The 20,662-nt window shown below is 41.2% G+C and overlaps 1 protein-coding gene across 7 annotated transcripts in view; it reads left to right on the top strand.

Annotated features, from left to right (window-relative positions):
- The window catches only part of LOC133648424 (nuclear receptor coactivator 7), a 125,111-nt gene that overhangs the window by 96,265 nt on the left and 8,184 nt on the right, over positions 1–20,662 (top strand). For 3 of the 7 annotated variants that reach the window (XM_062044495.1, XM_062044493.1, XM_062044492.1), the window contains exons 3-14: positions 585–742; positions 4,789–4,859; positions 4,959–5,066; positions 5,391–5,477; positions 6,014–6,052; positions 6,270–6,395; positions 12,122–12,306; positions 12,574–12,728; positions 12,787–13,359; positions 13,921–14,092; positions 14,180–14,327; positions 16,843–16,971. In XM_062044495.1, the coding sequence (XP_061900479.1) occupies positions 585–742; positions 4,789–4,859; positions 4,959–5,066; positions 5,391–5,477; positions 6,014–6,052; positions 6,270–6,395; positions 12,122–12,306; positions 12,574–12,728; positions 12,787–13,359; positions 13,921–14,092; positions 14,180–14,327; positions 16,843–16,971 (1,951 nt within the window). The remainder of the gene's footprint in view (positions 1–584; positions 743–4,788; positions 4,860–4,958; positions 5,067–5,390; positions 5,478–6,013; positions 6,053–6,269; positions 6,396–12,121; positions 12,307–12,573; positions 12,729–12,786; positions 13,360–13,920; positions 14,093–14,179; positions 14,328–16,842; positions 16,972–20,662) is intronic. The other 4 variants (XM_062044496.1, XM_062044498.1, XM_062044497.1 and 1 more) reach the window with 4 other exon arrangements.

Genomic DNA, 20,662 nt, shown 5'->3' on the forward strand with positions numbered 1-20,662 from the left:
CTTGATGCAAGTTATAACACTTTTGCTTTATTTATTATTGAACTTGATGCAAGTTATTTGATTTATTATTGAACGTGATGCAAGTTATAACACTTTTATTTGATTTATTATTGAACTTGATGCAAGTTATAACACTTTTTTTGATTTATTATTGAACTTGATGCAAATTATAACACTTTTTTTGATTTATTATTGAACTTGATGCAAGTTATAACACTTTTGTTTTATTTATTATTGAATTGATGCAAGTTATTTTATTTTATATTGAAATTGATGCAAGTTATACCACAGCTGCACAGTTATTTTATTTATTATTGAACTTGATTTTATTTTATGTTATTGAGTTTGAATGTATAAAACTTGATGTTACTTGATGTTCGATAAATTTGAAAATGTTAAGCTTGGCATTAGCGTTCTGTTGGGGCGATGGGGGCAGGTGGGGCTTGAAAACTCCCCCTTGTCCAAAGTGGGGGATGACAAAAAAAGTTTGAGAACCACTGGGCTAGAGTAAGCTGAAGCTGCACAAACGTCTGACAGGCTGCACTCTAACACGCTTACATTCCCTTCGTGCTTTGTCCCATCAGGCTGAAGAGGCGGAGACAGCTCAAACAGAGCCAATCAGAGAAGGTCGTGAACGATAACAGCACGGCGGTCATCTCATGTCCGGACATGCCAAAAGAGGGTGAACCCAACAAGAAGGCAGGCCTGCAGAGAATAACAGCGAAGACACCTGCTGGGTCAGGTAAAGTCCACGTCAACACGCTTATATTGCTTCCCTATAGATTTGATGGAATTGTAACTGTTGGTCTTTCACTTGATGATTATCTGAGGAGTGATGAGCAACACAGACATCCTCTGCTGTATTTTGCAATATTGACTACTTTCCATCCATCGTTACTTTTGTTTGTTGATAAGAAAACTGCAGAACTGGTGATTAAAGTCCATGTCTACATACATACAACATCTGACATCTGACCACCCCCATCGTAAAAGCTAAAGCTTCACCATTTATAACCAGTGTGCATCCAGTACAAGGCTCCAGTGTTCATGACAGTAGCAGTTGTCTTGGATGCAGAGTGCAGCTGGAGTCTGGTTGTCTTCTAATGCTTAGTCATGCCGCTCCGTTACCATGGAGGAGGCTGCACAGAAGGAGGCTCTGCTAATAGCTTCTCGGTCTCGGTTGGCAAGAAGCAAATGCAGACCGTGGACTTTGTCAAGGGTCAAACAGTGTGTATGATGATAACATACATTACATAGTAGGGATACTGGATCACAAGACAATACACATGCAAAATGTAGCTGTTATATGGATGAATTATTATGCTATTTCATGTTTTGTACACAATGGTACCTAGGTTTTCGTTAGTAATTCATTTCAAACATTATAAAAACTGAAACCATTTTTTTATGATCAATCAATCAATCAATCAATGTTTATTTATATAGCCCTAAATCACAAGTGTCTCAAAGGGCTGTACAAGCCACAACGACATCCTCGGTACAGAGCCCACATACGGGCAAGGAAAATAAAAGTACAGTGGTACCTCAGCTTAAATGTGCTCAAACTTAAAAGTATTTTGCGATAAGAGTTGTCTCTGAGTGACAAGCATCCTGTCCATTAGTTGGCGTAGCAAATGTCACAGTAACCACGTAGAATCCAACCAAAACATCTGGTGCCTCATGCATTAAAACTTGAGTATGCAAAAAAAAAACAACAACTGGATTATTCCCTTTTTCACAGCAAAGATGAAATGTATTAAGAGTGAACTTGAAGTGGGAATGTGTGCTGCCTCATACCAACTTCATGCTTCACGTACGGACTTTTCTACATGTTGTGAATACTTTGGCAACACAGAGGTGGTCATTCGGACTTTGCCAACATTTGAGTTCCACAATTTAAAAAAGATTGAGGCAAGGACACTTAACTTTTTCACAACTAAATTTCATGTAGGGCTGGGCGATATGGCCTTTTATTAATATCTCGATATTTTGAGGCCATGTCACGATACACGATATATATCTCGATATTTTGCCTTAGCCTTGAATGAACACTTGATGAATATAATCACAGCAGTATGATGATTCCATTTGTTTACATTAAAACATTCTTGTTCATACTGCATTAATATATGCTCATTTTAAACTTTCATGCAGAGAGGGAAATCACAATTAAGTCAATTTACCAAAAGTGTATTTATTACAGTTATTAAGCAGTGGCACAAACATTCATGTCATTTCCAAAACAGAAACTGCAAGACTGTCAGAGACATTTTAAAACAAGCTATAAGTTCACTTTTGTGAATTATGTCACCAAGATGACTTATCAAAACAACACTAAATTAAAGTGTACTTTTTGTACAGAACGCCACTACAATAGTTAAAAACAAATAACGTGCACTTTTGTGCATGATGTCACACAAGATATTTCAATAACTGTCAAATAAAAATGAGCTGCATAATAGGAAATCAAATAGTGTATGTCCTTCACTATGTGGTAGGTTCCTGCGGATGTTATCTTTTTCTGTTGATTTTTTTTTTCATACGGTGTTGATGTGGAAATGGTTGCTTCGGCATTTTGTTGGTGTGGCACCGGCCGGAGACGTTGACATGCAGAGTTGCAAGCACTCCTTATTCTCTAGCGGGTGCCTTTTCAAATGATGTTACATTAGCAGTGCTGCTGCTTTTTGTAGCAACGCTATTGCCGTATAAATGTTCAACATCTTCCCGCTTGAAGCCAAACCACCGCCAGACGATGGACCCCGTGCTGGTTTTCTTGGGAATTAATTCTTCCTCCATTTTTTACCAGATTCGCACCTTCTCTCTCTCGTATTACCACCCGCACCATTAGCATCACAGCTAACTCACGATCCACTCTTCTCTCACGATCCACTCTTCTCTCACTCGTGAACAAGACTCCGAGGTACTTGAACTTCTCCACTTGGGGCAAGATCTCCCCACCAACCCGGGGATGGCACTCCACCCTTTTCCGGGCAAGAACCATGGACTCGGACTTAGAGGTGCTGATTCTCATCCCAGTCGCTTCACACTCTGCTGCAAACTGATCCAGTGAGAGCTGAATATCCTAGCCAAATGATGCCATCGCGACCACATCATCTGCAAAAAGCAGACACCTAATCCTACAGCCACCAAACCTTATCCCCTCAATGCCCTCATTGCGCCTATAAATTCTGTCCATAAAAGTTATGAACAGAATTGGTGACAAAGGGCAGCCCTGGCTGAGAAGAAGTGAATGCTATTCATTAAGTTATAACATTTTTTTTAAATGACAGCGTGTCGCCACCTTCAGCCAAAAATGTTGAAATAATATCTAAACAGCAGACATTTATCCATGAAAATATGGAAAAGCTGCTGATGATCTGTTTGACGGAAAAGCAGTTTTGAAAGAAATACTGTAGAAGTCCACCTGTCAAGGTAAATGCTGTACATTATAATTACATTACTTCATAAAACTACTGTATTATAATGGAAAGCATTAACCGTGTAGTTGCAGGTCCAGTGTTTAATAGTATTGTTGATTTTCTGTCTATCCTTCCAGTCAGGGACTTATTTCTTTTGTTTATATCTGCATTTGAGCCCGATGCTATCACGTTAGCTCCGTAGCTAAAGTGTTTCGCCGATGTATTGTCGTGGAGATAAAAGTCACTGTGAATGTCCATTTCGCGTTCTCGACTCTCATTTTCAAGAGGATATAGTATCCGAGGTGGTTTAAAATACAAATCCGTGATCCACAATAGAAAAAGGAGAGTGCGGAATCCAATGAACCCTTGTACCTAAGTTACGGTCAGAGCGAAAAAAGATACGTCCTGCACTGCACTACAGTCCTTCACTCTCACTTTCCCCATCCACGAATCTTTCATCCTCGCTCAAATTAATGGGGTAATCGTCGCTTTCTTGGTCCGAATCTCTCTCGCTACTGGTGTAAACAATATGGAAATGTGAGCAGCACTCCAGCTTGTGACGTCACGCTACTTCCGGTAGGGGCAAGGCTTTTTTTTAATCAGCGACCAAAAGTTGCGAACTGTATCGTCGTTGTTCTCTACTAAATCCTTTCAGGAAAAATATGGCAATATCGCAAAATGATCAAGTATGACACATAGAATGGATCTGCTATCCCCGTTAAAATAAAAAAAATTCATTTCAGTAGGCCTTTAAATATAGGAAATATTCCTTTTAAATGTGGGCATTTTTCACATGGTTTGGACACATGCTTAATTCATTTGTATTATATTTTTGATTTTATTATGTTAAATTATTATTATTATTTCAACCACTTTGATAGTAAATCACTTTTTGCGGTGGTGTTGGAAGATAGGTCACGCACGTACACACACGTACATGCACAGATTGCCTCCCAATGTTTACGTCACTTTTTTGGGATGACTAACCCAAGACTACACCCTATAATCGCTAGCTTGTCTTGCAACATTAAAGCAAAGTGCAGCTTTGGGGAAATGATGAGGACAAGTTATTCCCACTGTGTGGAGTTAATGCTATAAAACCTTATTTTAGTAACTTAAAGGGGAAAAAAGTATAGTGCATTCAAACAATTCTTGGTGGCAAATAAAGAATTTAAAGATGCATAATTATCCACTGTGTTAAGGAAGAGTGATAGTCTTTCCATTCATAAAATAAGTGACTATGAGAACATGTTTTCTTCAGATTTGTGGTTGAACTTTGTGAATCAATAGAAGAACAGATCAAATCATTCATTGAACTACTGTAATTCTCTTGTCCTCTGTGTTCTTTTATGTGTTGTGTTCCTCGCAGCTGATGGCTGTAAAAGTAACAACCCAGCAAAGAGGGAGAAGAGAAGGCCGCCAGGGACAGTGGAGTTCATTGTGAGCACTGTGAACTACCTTTTTTCCTCCATGTTTCCAATTTCTCATTGGGTAAGTTGTGCATGAATTATCAGTTTTGACACTCTGGACTTGTTTCAGGTGGGACCAAATGATACCCTCAACAGCATCGCCCTCAAATTCAATATCACCCCAAACAAGCTGGTGCAGTTAAACAAGCTCTTCTCTCACAGCGTCTACCCTAGTCAGGTGAGAACTTTATAATAATGGATTAGATTGATATAGCGCTTTTCTAGACACTCCAAGCACTTTACAGTGAGAACTGAGAACCCATCACTCCACATTTACACTATGGTGGTGGTAAGCTACATTTGTAGCCACAGCTACAGAAGTGTCTTGCTTCAGGACACAACGGCAGTGAACTGGATGGCGGAAGCTGGATTCGTACCAGGAACCCTCAAGTTTCTGGACACCCACTCTACCTTTGAGCCATGCCACTTGACTTTATTTCACTTTATGACACTTTAATGTCTTCTCTTTATCATATCTAACTCACCACCATCACTACTATAGAAGCTGTTTGTCCCCGATGTGAGCCAGGCCGACACAATGTCCACCGACCCTTCCCACACGAATGGTTCTTCATTGGAGACAACGCAGGTAAATCATATAGCATACTGTACTGTTTACTTGTTGAAATACCCTTCAAATAAATTTTTGGCAGCAGCAAATTGGTCTTTTGGGGGGATATTTGCTCTAAAAAGGGTATTTCAACAAGTAAACAGTGGGTACTTGATTTTGATATATGTAACGCTCATAAGGGTGTTATAGTAAAATATGCAGAGAACTTTGATTTTTGGGGCGGTAGCTGTAAAGTTTAGATCCATGAAGGAAAGAATGAATGTTTATAACTGAATAAATTTGCATATGCATTAAAAAGGTTTTCTTTTGTATTATTTTTTTAATTAATTAAGTAACGTTTATGACAACCTTTTTCCAAAACAATATAGAATGTGAGATATAACAGGATAATGCATACATTTATCATTGGTTTTCAAAACGGTTACAAAAAAGGGGGACCCTAAAAATTTGCTGTGGGACCCTATTTTTATGACCTGATGGGGTCCCTGGGACCCCATTTTGAAAATGTATAGCGCCAACACGTGATCATTTGTTTTTTGTGTTTTGTTCCACAGATTACTTCCACAAAGGCAACTTGTTTTTCCACTCTACTGGTACTTTAAGATTGTGTATATCCTCCTATAAACAGTAGACATTTGTGGACATGGCTGACAAGGCCATTTTGCCAAAATGTGTTACTCTGACAAAATAGACCAAAAACAGACGTTCAATGCCGATGTCACTAGGTCTCAGTAGAATATGGTACTCTAGATTGAAGTATATGAGTACTCTATCCAACCAACTGCATCGTCTCACTTTGACCTTCTAAAGGATGGAGGCCCAAACTGCTGTTCGGAAAGGTCAATCCGACGACAGCTCTCCCCTAATTCAGAGGACGAGAGCCCAGCAACGGTTAAATTCATTAAGATGAGCTGCAAGTACTTCACTGATGGAATGGTGAGTAATCGAATGTGTTGATTAACAAGTGGCTAGTGTTGGAGCTTACCTTCTTCGTTTGAAGCAGCAATATGTTGTTGCTTACATTAATTATTTGGAAAGAAACTCAGTGAATGGAGGAAATAATAATTATTTTTTACATAAACATTATTATAGACTTCTAATACAAACAATATTATTTCCGTAGCAAGGCACCATCATGTAAGTTTTGCTGCATGCTTTGAATGAAAATAATTTGCGCCATCAAAAATCTACTGATTAATTACACAAGAATGTTCAATAACATGTTGAAAATTTTTAATAGAAATATACTAAATATGAGCTGACCACTAAAACTGGTAAAACTAAGTAATTGATTGACAAATACAAACAAGTCAAGCTCAATAGAATTGTGCAATTTTGCAGCCATCAACTATGAACATTAACAATTACTTTTCAGACAAATAAGGATACAGTATCTGCTTTTTCAGGAAGGATACACAATCTTTCTAATTACAGTTTCTCCAGCTATGGAGAACACCACACAGACAGGAAGGATCTCGTCATTTAATATATGAAAAGTATTAATTTCATGTTTACAGTTAATAATAATAACTGGTTTTACAATGAGGCGCTAACATAATAGCCAATTATAGTTACTTGCAGTATCAACAGCAGAGTTACGGTGCTACATTTTTGCCAGTGCCACTGGTGGAAATTCACTTTTGTCTCAGGGGGGATCGAAACATATCACTCATTCAAGTTTATCACATGCTATGTGTGCTAATGTTTCTGCTAGTGGTAGTCTTTCCTCCCTTTGATGATATATCCTTTTTGTCAATCTTTCTCGTAAGTACATAAACGTTTGCGCTGCAGATTGGCGTCATGAACAAGAATCGATGAGGGAATTGGTAACAAATTGGCAAATGATTCAGAGGAGCATCAATCAATCAATCAATCAATGTTTATTTATATAGCCCTAAATCACAAGTGTCTCAAAGGGCTGTACAAGCCACAACGACATCCTCGGTACAGAGCCCACATACGGGCAAGGAAAAACTCACCCCAGTGGGACGTCGGTGAATGACTATGAGAAACCTTGGAGAGGACCGCATATGTGGGTAACCCCCCCCCCCCTAGGGGAGACCGAAAGCAACGGATGTCGAGTGGGTCTGACATAACATTGTGAAAGTCCAGTCCACAGTGGATCCAACACATCAGCGGGAGTCCAGTCCACAGCGGGGCCAACAGGAAACCATCCCGAGCGGAGACGGGTCAGCAGCGCAGAGATGTCCCCAACCGATGCACAGGCTAGTGGTCCACCCGGGGTCCCGGCTCTGGACAGCCAGCACTTCATCCATGGCCACCGGACCTATGCAACTCCCCCTCGCAAGGGACAGGGGAGAAGAGAGAAGAAAAGAAACGGCAGATCAACTGGTCTAAAAAAGGGGGGGTCTATTTAAAGGCTAGATTATACAAATGAGTTTTAAGATGGGACTTAAATGCTTCTACTGAGGTAGCATCTCTAACTGTTACCGGGAGGGCATTCCAGAGTACTGGAGCCCGAATAGAAAACGCTCTATAGCCCGCAGACTTTTTTTTGGCTCTGGGAATCACTAATAAGCCGGAGTTCTTTGAACGCAGATTTCTTGTCGGGACATATGGTACAATACAATCGGCGAGATAGGCTGGAGCTAAACCGTGTAGTATTTTATACGCAAGTAGTAAAACCTTAAAGTCGCATCTTAAGTGCACAGGAAGCCAGTGCAAGTGAGCCAGTATAGGCGTAATATGATCAAACTTTCTTGTTTTTGTCAAAAGCCTTGCAGCCGCATTTTGTACCAACTGTAATCTTTTAATGCTAGACATAGGGAGGCCCGAAAATAATACGTTACAGTAATCGAGACGAGACGTAACAAACGCATGAATAATGATCTCAGCGTCGCTAGTGGACAAGATGGAACGAATTTTAGCGATATTACGGAGATGAAAGAAGGCCGTTTTAGTAACACTCTTAATGTGTGACTCAAACATAAACAGCATAAAGGGTATAGAAAATAGATCAATGGGAGATAAATGTATCATCAAAAATGTCACTTTCAAATATTTTTTTTTGTCATTAGGATCAAATGTGTCCTTTTTTGTGTAGACATGGAATTGAAAAAAAATAGTCTGGCAATTTCGACCTACTGTAACTTTATCAACCTAAGGCACAAAGAGTATGCAGCCTTTTCGGGATTTCTGAGATGTGAAAACTCACTATATGTAATACCTTTATGTTTTTACTTAAAGGGGACCTATTATGCAAAACCAACTTTTTTTTTACCTCTTATTACCTGTTTTTTTTTTGTATTTGGGATTTGTGTAAATCCAGAAAATTTGAAATCAAACCATAGAGACACGGTGGAGATATTTATAAAACAATCTTGCCTTTCTTGATACTGTGCATCTGGAAATCCTTTCACTTTTTTCACATTTTGTTATTTTACAGCTTTATTCCAAAATTGAATAAATTATTTTTCGTCCTCAAAATTCTACACACAATACCCTATAATGACGATGTGAAAAACCTTTTTTAGAGCTTTTAAAAAAATTATTTTATAAAAATAAAAAGCCTAAAAATCACATGTACATAAATATCCACAGCCTTTGTTTAGTACTTTGTTGATGCACCTTTGGCAGCAATTATAGCCTCAAGTCTTTTTGAATACTGATGCCACAAGCTTACACCTATCTTTAGGCAGTTTCACCCATTGCTCTTTGCCCATGCCTCTTTGCATCAGCTCTCAAGCTCCATCAAGTTGGATGTGTGCGCTGCCATTTTGCAATTTCTCCAGATATTCAAGTCTGGGGACTTGCTCGGCCACTCAAGGACATTTACGTTTTCTTCCAGGATGTCTCTGTACATTGCTGCATTAAACTTTCCCTCTATCCTGATTAGTCTCCCAGTTCCTTTCGCTGAAAAACATCCCCACAGCATGATGCCACTGCCATGCTTCACTGTAGGGATGGTATTGGCCTGGTGATGAGTGGTGCCTGGATTCCTCCAAACATGATGCCTGGTATTCATGCCAAACAATTCAATTTTTGTCTCATCAGACCAGATCATTTTTTTTCTCATGGTCAGAGTCTTTCAGGTGCATTTTCGCAAACAAGCAAGCAATGGCTTCTGTCTGGCTGCTATACCATACAGGCCTGATTGGTGGTTTTTTGCTGAGATGGTTGTCCATCTGGAAGGTTCTCCTCTCTCCACAGAGGAATTCTGTAGCTCTGACAGAGTGACCATCGGGTTCTTGGTCACCTCCCTGACTCGGGCCCTTCTCCCCCGATTGTTCAGTTTAGACAGCCAGCCAGCTGTAGGATGATTGCTGGTGGTTCCAAATGTCTTCCATTTACAGATGATGGAGGCCACTGTGCTCGTTGGGACTTACTAGGCAGCAGATATTTTTCTGTACCCTTCCCCAGATTTGTGCCTCGTGACACAATTCTGTCTCGGAGGTCTACAGACAATTCCTTCGACTTCATGCTTGGTTTGTGCTCTGCCACGCACATTCAAGTGTAGGTGTGTACCTTGCTAAATCATGTCCAACCAACTGAATTTACCACAGGTGGACTCTAATTAAGCTGTAGAAACATCTCAAGGATGATCAGTTGAAACAGAATGTTTAACACATTTGCTAAAATTGCTAAAAAAAAAATACCCAAAAGTTTTACGCATTGTCATTATGGGCTATTGTGTGTAGAATCTTAGGACAAAAATGTACATTGTAGCGTCCCGGAAGAGTTAGTGCTGCAAGGGGTTCTGGGTATTTGTTCTGTTGTGTTACTGTGCGGATGTTCTCCCGAAATGTGTTTGTCATTCTTGTTTGGTGTGGGTTCACAGTGTGGCGCATATTTGTAACAGTAAAGTTGTTTATACGGTGACCTGTATGGCTGTTGAACAAGTATGCCTTGCATTCACTTGTGTGTGTGAAAAGCCATAGATATTATGTGACTGGGCCGGCACGCAAAGGCAGTGTCTTTAAGGTTTATTGCCGCGCTGTACTTCTCCATACGTCCGTGTACACAGCGGCGTTTTAAAAAGTCATACATTTTACTTTTTGAAACCGATAATTTCCGATATCACATTTTAAAGCATTTATCGGCCAATAATATCGGCAGTCCGATATTATCGGACATTTCTAATCTCCATATATGGTATAAATTTACCTGAAGCGCTACTGTATGTGCGAGTCCACCATTGTAGTCAGACGTTGTAGTCTATAAATTCCAGAAAACTGCTCATCCAGCATTATCCCGCTGATAAGTTCTTTGCAATCAAGCATACAGCTGAGTGTAACCACTAAGTAGCACAAACAACATTTTAAAGTTCATGCAGAGGCACTGCGGTGTAGACTAATGGGGATCCTTAATAAACTAAACTAAACTGTAGATAAAGCTGCCGGATGCTGGCTACTCATGATACTTCAAATGCAGCTTTTTGCAGTAATCTTTAAAAACTACAAAGAAGATTGCTTTCAGCCACAGCTGTTAATGGCAATGTTTTTAAACCAGAGTTGATTAGAGATCCATCCATTTTCTACCACTTGTCCCTTTCGGGTCGCGTGGGGTGCGGGTGCCCATCTCAGCTGCATCATGGTGGTTTTTTGCTTTTGTGGACCACGCAGCCAGCAACTATACTGTGCGAGAGTCTGAGGATAACTGAACATAGGTGTTTATTTGAACATTTGTTGTGTAGTTCTAAAAGATAAAAAGTATCTAGGATCTTATAAGGGTACATGAAGCATACATTATAACGTTGTACCTGTAGAGGGAGCCCAGGAGCTAAAAAATAATTATCATTGGCCCCGACTCCCTCACTCGCTCCACTCAGGACTTTTCATTAAACATCGACGGCTCCCTTGTCACTACCTCCACCCACATCCGCAATCTAGGTGTAATCTTCGACCCTCCCCTCTCATTCCTCCCCCACGTAAACCACATCACCAAAACTGCATTCTTCCACCTCAGAAACATTGCCCGTCTCCGGCCCTCCCTCACATTCTCTGCTGCAGAAACCCTCATCCACGCCTTCATCTCATCCCGGCTAGACTATTGCAACAGCATCCTCTACGGCATCACTTCCAAAACCCTCAATAAACTGCAATATGTCCAGAACTCCGCTGCCCGTCTGCTCACCGGAACCCGCTCCAGAGAGCACATCACACCTGTCCTTCATGACCTCCACTGGCTGCCTGTCAAATACAGAATCCCCTTTAAAATACTCCTCACCACCTACAAGGCACTCCATAACCTGGCTCCACCCTACCTCTCTGACCTCCTCCAGCCACACGTCCCATCCCGTTCCCTCAGGTCTAGTGATGCGGGCCTCCTGGAGGTCCCCAAGACCAGGCGCCGAACCTGGGGCGACAGGGCCTTCTCCGTGGCTGCCCCCTCTCTCTGGAACGCTCTCCCCAGGCACATCAGAGATGCCCCCTCCCTCCCTACCTTCAAAACCACCCTAAAAAACTCACCTCTTCACATTAGCCTTTCCAAACTGACCCTGCCCTTGGTGTTTCTTTATTATTTTTCTTTTTTCTTTTCTTAGTTTCTTTTCCTAATAAAGTTGTTTTAATCCCCCCCCCCCCCACACACGTGTAAAGCGACTTTGGGTATTTAGAAAAGCGCTATATAAATCCCAGTTATTATTATTATTATTATAATAAAGTTACACATACAAGTGATGCTGTGTCTCCCTTATTATGCAGGGAGTCGTGGGCGGTGTGCTGATCGTGACCCCCAACAACATCATGTTCGACCCCCACAAATCGGACCCACTGGTCATTGAGCACGGCTGCGAGGAGTACGGCCTCATCTGCCCCATGGAGGAGGTCGTCTCTGTGGCGTTGTACGACGACGTATCACGCATGAAGCTGAAAGACGCCCTACCGTCGTAAGCGACTTGCACAACCGCCATCATCACTTTCATCATTTCCTTCCGAACTCTACTTGCTCCTTTTTAGTTTCTACTTCCAGTTTCGATGCTTGTTCTCATCTCTTGCCATCTCTTCTGTTACTCGAGCGCCCTCTACCTTTTGTTTATGTACTTGTTTTACACCATCTATTTAAGTTGTGTGCCATTTGTCTTTTATGTTGAGCCTTATGTTCCTTTTTTGTGGTTTTTGTTCATTCCTCATCCTCACTTGACCCCGCGCTACAGCGACCTACCCCAGGATCTGTGTCCTGTCTACAGGCCTGGCGATTGGGAGCAGCTGCCGTCAGAGCAGGACTTGAACCCTTTTAGTCGCTACGAAGCTCTGGATGCAAAGCAGCCTATCATCTTGGACGACTTGGAGTCGGCCCTCTCAGAAACTGGTGAGAGGTTTTATTTTTTGAAACTTTAGCGACAAATGCAGATGTTGTCTGACGACAGGGAGCACAGAAGGAGAGCATGCCGACAAGTCTCCCTCGGATGAAGGCTTCACCGAGCTGGAGCCTACGGTCAACGGGAGCATTGAAGAAGCAGAGGGATCATTCTCAACAAAAACACTTGAAAGTGGCAGCAGGGATCAACAAGACATCCAAGAACCAAAGAGCCCCGGCAGGAAGGAATTCCAGGAGACGTTGCTGTTTTGCCAAACTAAAGAGAAGCAGGAGGATGAAGAGGATGAAGGCTTAGCTCAGAACAGCTTATTAGAAGACGGGGAGTCCATCCTGTCATCTACAGAGACAAGAAAATCGGATAAGTTGCGCAACACGTCGACAAGCAGAGCAGAAACCAAAGAAGAAGAACCTAAAGGGACCAAAGAGCTGCTGAAGTATACGGAGAAAGAGGGTATCACAAAGTTATGTGAGACTGCAGAGGTGTCCTCTGACCTGGAGGGTCCTCGGAATGCACAGAGACCTGCCAAGGTGGAGCAACTCAGTGAGGAGGAGAGGCGGAGGAAGAGCTACCAGGCGGAAATGAAGTCATGGCTGCTGGAGAGGATGCAGGCTCCAATTGAAGGTAATGACATTTAGAAACTTCAGAATGTCATAGTATCATATAAACAGCTGAAAAAAACTGCCTAATTATCATATACATCTTGATAGATGTTGAGCCCCTTAGGCCACACCCTCTTCATTACACAACGAACACTGTGACCTCCCGAAGTGTAAAAGAGCTTACCTTACTGGAAACATAGCTTTAATGCTAATGAGCTGTGTTTTTGTAGCTGTGTGGCTCCAAGAAGTACTATTCTGCACTTGATCAATATATGCTCTTGTCCAATGTAATATATGACATACATCACATACATCAATGTGACATTAAGGAATAGGACAGGAAGACACAAATGTTAGCAACACTAGCATTGCTGCGTCAGCTACAGTGTTAATATTACACGCACACATTACCAGCAACATCATGGTAAGTTTGCCTATTTCCTGAAGAAAAAGAAAATGATAAACTAACCAAAACAATCACACATTTGTACCTGACAGACGGATAGTCGGCAAAATTCAGGCTTTTTTTCAGATGTGTAGCAAAGCCTCTTTTTTTTCCTGTTCCTTTCTGGATCCTGTGTAGACATGCTTTTCTCATCAGAGGAGAAGAGTAAGAACCCGCCAATGTTCCTCTGCTTCAAAGTGGGCAAACCAATGAGGAAGTCATTCGCCACTGGGATGACTTCCAGCCCCGCCCACTCATTTGGAAGCTTGGGCAAGCAGCCCGAGTACTGGTTTGCTGTGCCACAGGAGAGGTGAGATGATAGATAGTCTAATAATGCTTCTTGGGGTTCTAACATAGTGTGCGTGTGTTTGCGCCTCTGTTTGTGTCTGTTCTCCAGGGTGGACCATTTGTATGCATTTTTTGTCCAGTGGTCTCCTGACGTTTATGGCAAAGAGGCCAGAGAGCAGGGCTTCATCGTGGTAGAGAAGGACGAGCTGGACATGATCGACAACTTTTTTGGTGACCCAGCGTCTTGCAGCTGGGAGGTGAGAGCACACAAAAACAGACACTCTATAGCAGTGGTTCTTAACCTGGGTTCGATCGAACCTTAGGGGTTCGGTGTGTCGGCCTCAGGGGTTCGGTGGAGGTCAAAACACACCCGACTCATCGTGTAAATACAAACTTCTCTCTATCGGCGTATTACGGATACGGCAACAGCTGACTGATTTGCAGGTGTGTAGTTTGTTGTGAGTTTATGGACTGTGTTGGTTTTGTTGTTTGAACAAGGTGATGTTCATGCACGGTTCATTTTATGCACCAGTAAAAAAAACATGGTAACACTTTAGTATGGGGAACATACTCACCATTAATTAGTTGCTTATTAACATGCAAATTAGTAACATATTGGCTCTTAACTAATCATTATTAAGTACTTATTAATGCCTTATTCGGCATGGCCTTATTATAACCTGACCCTAACCCTAACCAAATAACTCAAAATTAAGTCTTTGTTACTTAGAATATGTTCCCCATACTAAAGTGTTACCAAAAACATATAACTTTGTCTTGAATTTGAAAAAAAAAAACATTTTATTTTTCACTAAAGAAGGGTTCGGTGAATGCGCATATGAAACTGCTGGGGTTCGGTACCTCCAACAAGGTTAAGAACCACTGCTCTATAGGGACACCAGCACACAATCTAATACTAGAGATCCCACGATAAAATACAAAGATTAAGAAAATATATTACTTTAATAATAACATGTCTATTATTTGAGTTTGCAGTAATGTAGAACCGCACTACATCAGACTGATAGCTGTTTATAGTATTTAACCCGTGGATGCACAACCTACCAATACCTACACAAAATGACCCCAATTAAAATCAATGCGTTTTTGCAATAAACAGGGTTGTTATTCTTCAAAATCTTTAAAATTAAGAGTTGTAATATTTTTATATGACAGGTATTCCTCATAAAACATGTTTCTGACATCAGGCCAATTGCATTTTTTTTTTTTTTTCAATTAATTAAAAAAAAAAAATTTTTTTGTATCACTACCCCACTCTTCCACAAGTGGGGTCAAAAATGACCCCAAGCATTTCCTATGGAATCTTCTATGGGATACATTTCTGCCTGCAGTTGACCAGGAACAAGTCCCATATGTAACCGAAATCTGCCATGTGTTCTGTTCTTAGTCGGTAGGCTTTGTCCTCCCGTCATCAAAGAGCAAGAAACGGTGAATATCTTAAAATCTTCGAATTGACATAGTTATGCGGAGGACTCCCAAAAAACACAGTGGCCTTGTACAAGGTTATGCAGAGGACTCATAAAAAACCTACAAACTGGTACATTCCAGTTTACTCACTTCCTACTATGTTTGTGTGCATGTGAGCGCCTCTTCTATTAATATTATCAGACATGGACAGCTTTCATGCATCTATTTGGGAGACAGTACCAAACCCAGGTGCAGGCCCTGGCCGACTACTTAGAAAATTGTGGCTTGGTGTTTTAACCTGGCTGGGAGGATAACTCTGCCCAGGAAGAGCCCTTGCGGCTCATTCTGTTAGACACAATATCCACTTCCTCTTCAGAGGACTTTTCTGTGTCTGACTGGCCTTGTTCAATGGGGGCACAATAGTCTGCGTTCTCTACATCTGAGATGTCAGATCCTGAGTCAATTCCCCCGATGGGCTCTTCATCCCATCCGTCCTGGATCATTTGCCGGGCAAGGTCCACAGGGATCCTATCTGGCTTCCTAGCAGCCATGTTACTGTAGATAAATCAAAAAAAACATTAGAAAGGACAATGTTTGAAATGCACAGAAAACTATAAATCATGTGTTAGCTAACAGGATACTGTGTTTACCTACCTAAATACAATGCTGTTAGCTGACAACAAAGTAGGCTAATTTGATCACAAATTTGATCACACATTATAATCTGTCAAAAAAAATAAATGGAGATAATACTTACATGTAATGTTGCTGTGTCAAAATGACCTCCTGGGTTGTGAGACTGCTGACATGAGATGTCACAGTCAAAGTTGCAACAGCTGTGAGAGATGACATCAGATGTGTAAGTGGGACAGCCAGGGTTGCTAAGAATTAAAGGTTCATAGAAGATTTCATAGGAACTGCTTGGGGTCATTTTTGACCCCTTTAGTGGAAAAGTGGGGTAGTGATACAAAAACTGCAATTTCTTAAAATTAATGAAAAAGATGCAAATGGCCTGATGTCACAAACCATGTTTTCTGAGGAATACATAGAATATGAATAAATATATTGCAACTTTACATTTTGAAGAACAACGACCCAAAATATGCATCTTGAGAAATTAAATAACCCCTCAAAAAAACTGCAAGAAATGAAAAATAGAACAAAAAGCCATACTTTAACAAGAAAACGCTGAAATGTTGATACTAATAACTGATAACACAAATACTGTATTTGTTTACCATTTTGTAAGCCTTTTTTAAAAATAACATGCACACCAAGGCCAGTTATGCAAATTATAAGATGACATCAAGACATTTTTCTATACATGCCCTGTTGTTTTTACAGATCATCACAATCGACGAGGCCAAACGGAGGCAGAGTTTCGGCAGCTGCGATGCAGAGCTGTGTGTGGACAGCCTACTGCCCTTACTAAGCGATGCCAGCAGTCTGCTGCAGGACGCACACATTGAGAAGGTACTGTTTGCCCCAGTTGAAGACAAATGTGAGGTACCATACCTCACAGATGTTAAACCAAAACTTGGATATGACTAAGAGTACTCAGTGTACAATTTATTATATACTGTAGCTGCATAGATTTACTATCCACCAAAAATGACTCAAAACGCAGGACTTGTCTTGCTTTGGAACATCACAGTTAAGTTAAAGTACCAATGATTGTCACACACACACACTAGTTGTGGTGAAATTCGACCCATCCCCTTGTTCACCCCCTGGGAGGTGAGGGGAGCAGTGAGCAGCAGCAGTGAGCAGCAGCGGTGCCGCGCCCGGGAATCATTTTTGGTGATTTAACCCCCAATTCCAACCCTTGATGCTGAGTGCCAAGCAGGGAGGTAATGACTCCCATTTTTATAGTCTTTGGTATGACTCGGCCGGGGTTTGAACTCACAACCTACCGATCTCAGGGCGGACACTAACCACTAGGTCACTGAGTAGGTATCACAGTACATGTTGGACTTCGTGTTTCCCTTCAGTGAACCAGAGCTCCCCAGTTAATGATCATTTCTGCTGCCATCCATCCATCTATTTTCTACCGCTTGTCCCGTTCGGGGTCTGCTGCCAGCTATTTTGAAGTCCAATTCTGTGGACAGTGAATCTATACTGTTTCATCATCAGGTATCACTCAAGTTGAGTATTACTGGGCATTCAGTAATTTCGGATGGAAGAAATGAACTAGTTCTGCTTTCACACTCCTTTCTTTCCTCTCTTCTCCTGATAACTTTTTGGTGTATACATTCTTTGTGATGGCTGGTGCCTCCAGACTGCCATCTGTGGCTAGATTTTCCCAGATGTCTACATCAATGCCACATCTCTAGAGTTTACATTTCACACTTTGTTTACCAAGGTAAAACTGGGAATTAAAACGTTTCTTGGGCAGGCGATGATTAGGCATGCGTAATAAACGTCTCAATAGTCGTACCGTTGGCTTGTTCGTCTCGCTAACTAATGCCTAAAATCTTGCGGAGACAGTGTTGGTTGTACTGCTCAAGACTTATCAGGTGGTGTCTATAAGGCGGTCCATGTCAAGCTTCCTTACAGCAGCGTAGAGATGATGAAGATGATGGCTTTATATACAAGAATTTTGGTATCCGTGCTCTTATCCTTGAACACTCGTTTTCTGAGACGTCCAAAGTCGCCACTGCTCAGCTTCACTTCCGTGTTGATATTGGCATTCTCTGAAAGGTGGCTTCCAAGGTATGGAAAGGACTTTACGTTCACTGCATTGTTAATTTTGAAACATGGATCTAATGAGGTTCAAATTCAGATGCTTTGGGGTATGGTGGAACATATTTTGGTCTTCTTGATATTTAGTTCAAGGTTAAGTGCTTCACAGAATCAGAATCAGTTTTATTGGCCAAGTATGTTTAACACACAAAGAATGTGACTTGGTACTGTGCTCTCTTTGCTCAATGAACGTCATAGACTTTGGTGAAAACACTCAAGATGATCTAAAGGTCTTCAGCTGAAAGAGGGCATATTACATAGTCATCGCCATACTGGAGTTCCATTACAGAGGTTGTAAAAAGCTTGGTATTTGCTTTTAGCCAGCTAAGGCAAAACAACTACCTGTCCAATATATAAATATTGCTGATCATTCTGCCATTAGGTAGCTTGTCTTTGACTAGATGGAGGATCACAGACATGTAAATCAAGAACAAAGTACGGTAGGTTCAATTACACATCCTTGTTTGACTCCAGTGGTAATGTAAAATGTATCACTCTCAGAACCAATTCCAGCCAGAACAGTGGCCTTCATGCCATCATGTAGTAGTCGAATGATGCAAATTAATTTAGCAGCACATTCACATTTGGACAGTGTGGTCCACAGTGCCATGTGATTCACCATGTCACCTGCTGCTGCCTTGCACTGAAAATCATGTTCATAGTGCCTATAGATTGTCAAAATCCAGATTGTGATTCAGGCAACATAGTTTTAGAGACAGCAAGCAGGCGGCTTGCAAAAATCCTAACTAGTAGCAATCGCCCACCCCTCACAATCACGTCGTCGATCATATGCCAATTTTCGAACGTGATTGCATCCAGGATGTTTTCAATGTATTCTTCTGTTGAAACAGAGTGTTGGTAATAATAAGTTCAGCCTCTTTGCACACTGTAAGAAGCAGCAAGCGATTTGAATTCATAAGCTCATCCTCTTTGCCGACGGTGCCAATCCACATTTCATTATTTCTTCCAACTCGTGCATTGAAATCACCAAGCAACACTAACTTGTGTTACTTGTTGATTTTTGAAAGTATACGGTTTAAATCCGAATATAACTTTTCCTTCACAAGTTCACTGTGTTGTGAACACAGGATGAGCATGTGTAAGATGTACAATGTTTTAGGGACATTTTTAGCCCCTCCCCTAGCTACATAAAGTAACCAGAGCGGTGCCTATAGAGAGCTGCTTAGTCGTTAATATAGATGCCAAAATGCTCAACCATCTCCAAACCTTGTGAAAGACAACCGAGTTATACAGTCGTGGTCAAAAAAGTTTACATACACTTGTATCATGTAATGGCTGTCTTGAGTTTCCAATTATTTCTACAACTCTTATTATTTTATAATAGAGTGATTGGAGCACATACTTGTTTGTCACAAAAAACATTCATGAAGTTTGGTTCTATTATGAATTTATTATGGGTCTACTGAAAATGTGACCAAATCTGCTGGGTCAAATGTATACATACAGCAATGTTAATATTTGGTTACATGTCCCTTGGCAAGTTTCACTGCAATAAGGCGCTTTTGGTAGCCATCCACAATCTTCTGGCAAGCTTCTGGTTGAATTTTTGACTCCTCTTGACAAAATTGGTGTAGTTCAGCTAAATTTGTTGGTTTTCTGACATGGACTTGTTTCTTCAGCATTGTCCACATGTTCTCAATGGGGTTTGAGTCAAGACTTTGGGAAGGCCATTCTAAAACATTAATTATAGCCTGATTTAGCCGTTCCTTTACCACTTTTGACTTGTGTTTGGGGTTATTGTCCTTTTGGAACACCCAACTGCGCCCAAGACCCAACCTCCGGGCTGATGATTTTAGGTTGTCTTGAAGAATTTGGAGGTAATCCTCCTTTCTCAGTGTCCCATTTACTCTCTGTAAAGCACCAGTTCCATTGGCAGCAAAACAGGCCCAGAGCATATTACTACCACCACCATGCTTGACGGTAGGCATGATGTTCCTGGGATTAAAGGCCTCACCTTTTCTCCTCCAAACATATTGCTGAGTATTGTGGCCAAACGGCTCAATTTTGGTTTCATCTGACCGTAGAACTTTCCTCCATTAGGTCTTATCCTTTGTCCATGTGATCAGCAGCAAGCTTTAGACGAGCTTTAAGGTGTCGCTTCTGGAGCAAGGGCTTCCTTCTTGCATGGTAGCCTCTGTGGACACTGACACTTGTGTTCCAGCATCTTCCAATTCATTGCAGACCTGCTTTTTGGTGGTTCTCGGTTGACTCTTGATCATGCTTACCAATTTTCTCTCAGCAGCAGGTGATAGCTTGCGTTTTCTTCCTGATCGTGGCACTGACAAAACTGTGCCATGCACTTTATACTTACGAACAATTGTCTGCACAGTTGCTCTTGGGACCTTAAGCTGCTTTGAAATGGCTCCAAGTTAATTTCCTGACTTGTTCAAGTCAATGATTC

This window comes from Entelurus aequoreus, linkage group LG04, assembly GCF_033978785.1.
Source record: "Entelurus aequoreus isolate RoL-2023_Sb linkage group LG04, RoL_Eaeq_v1.1, whole genome shotgun sequence".
Classification (NCBI taxonomy): domain Eukaryota; kingdom Metazoa; phylum Chordata; class Actinopteri; order Syngnathiformes; family Syngnathidae; genus Entelurus; species Entelurus aequoreus.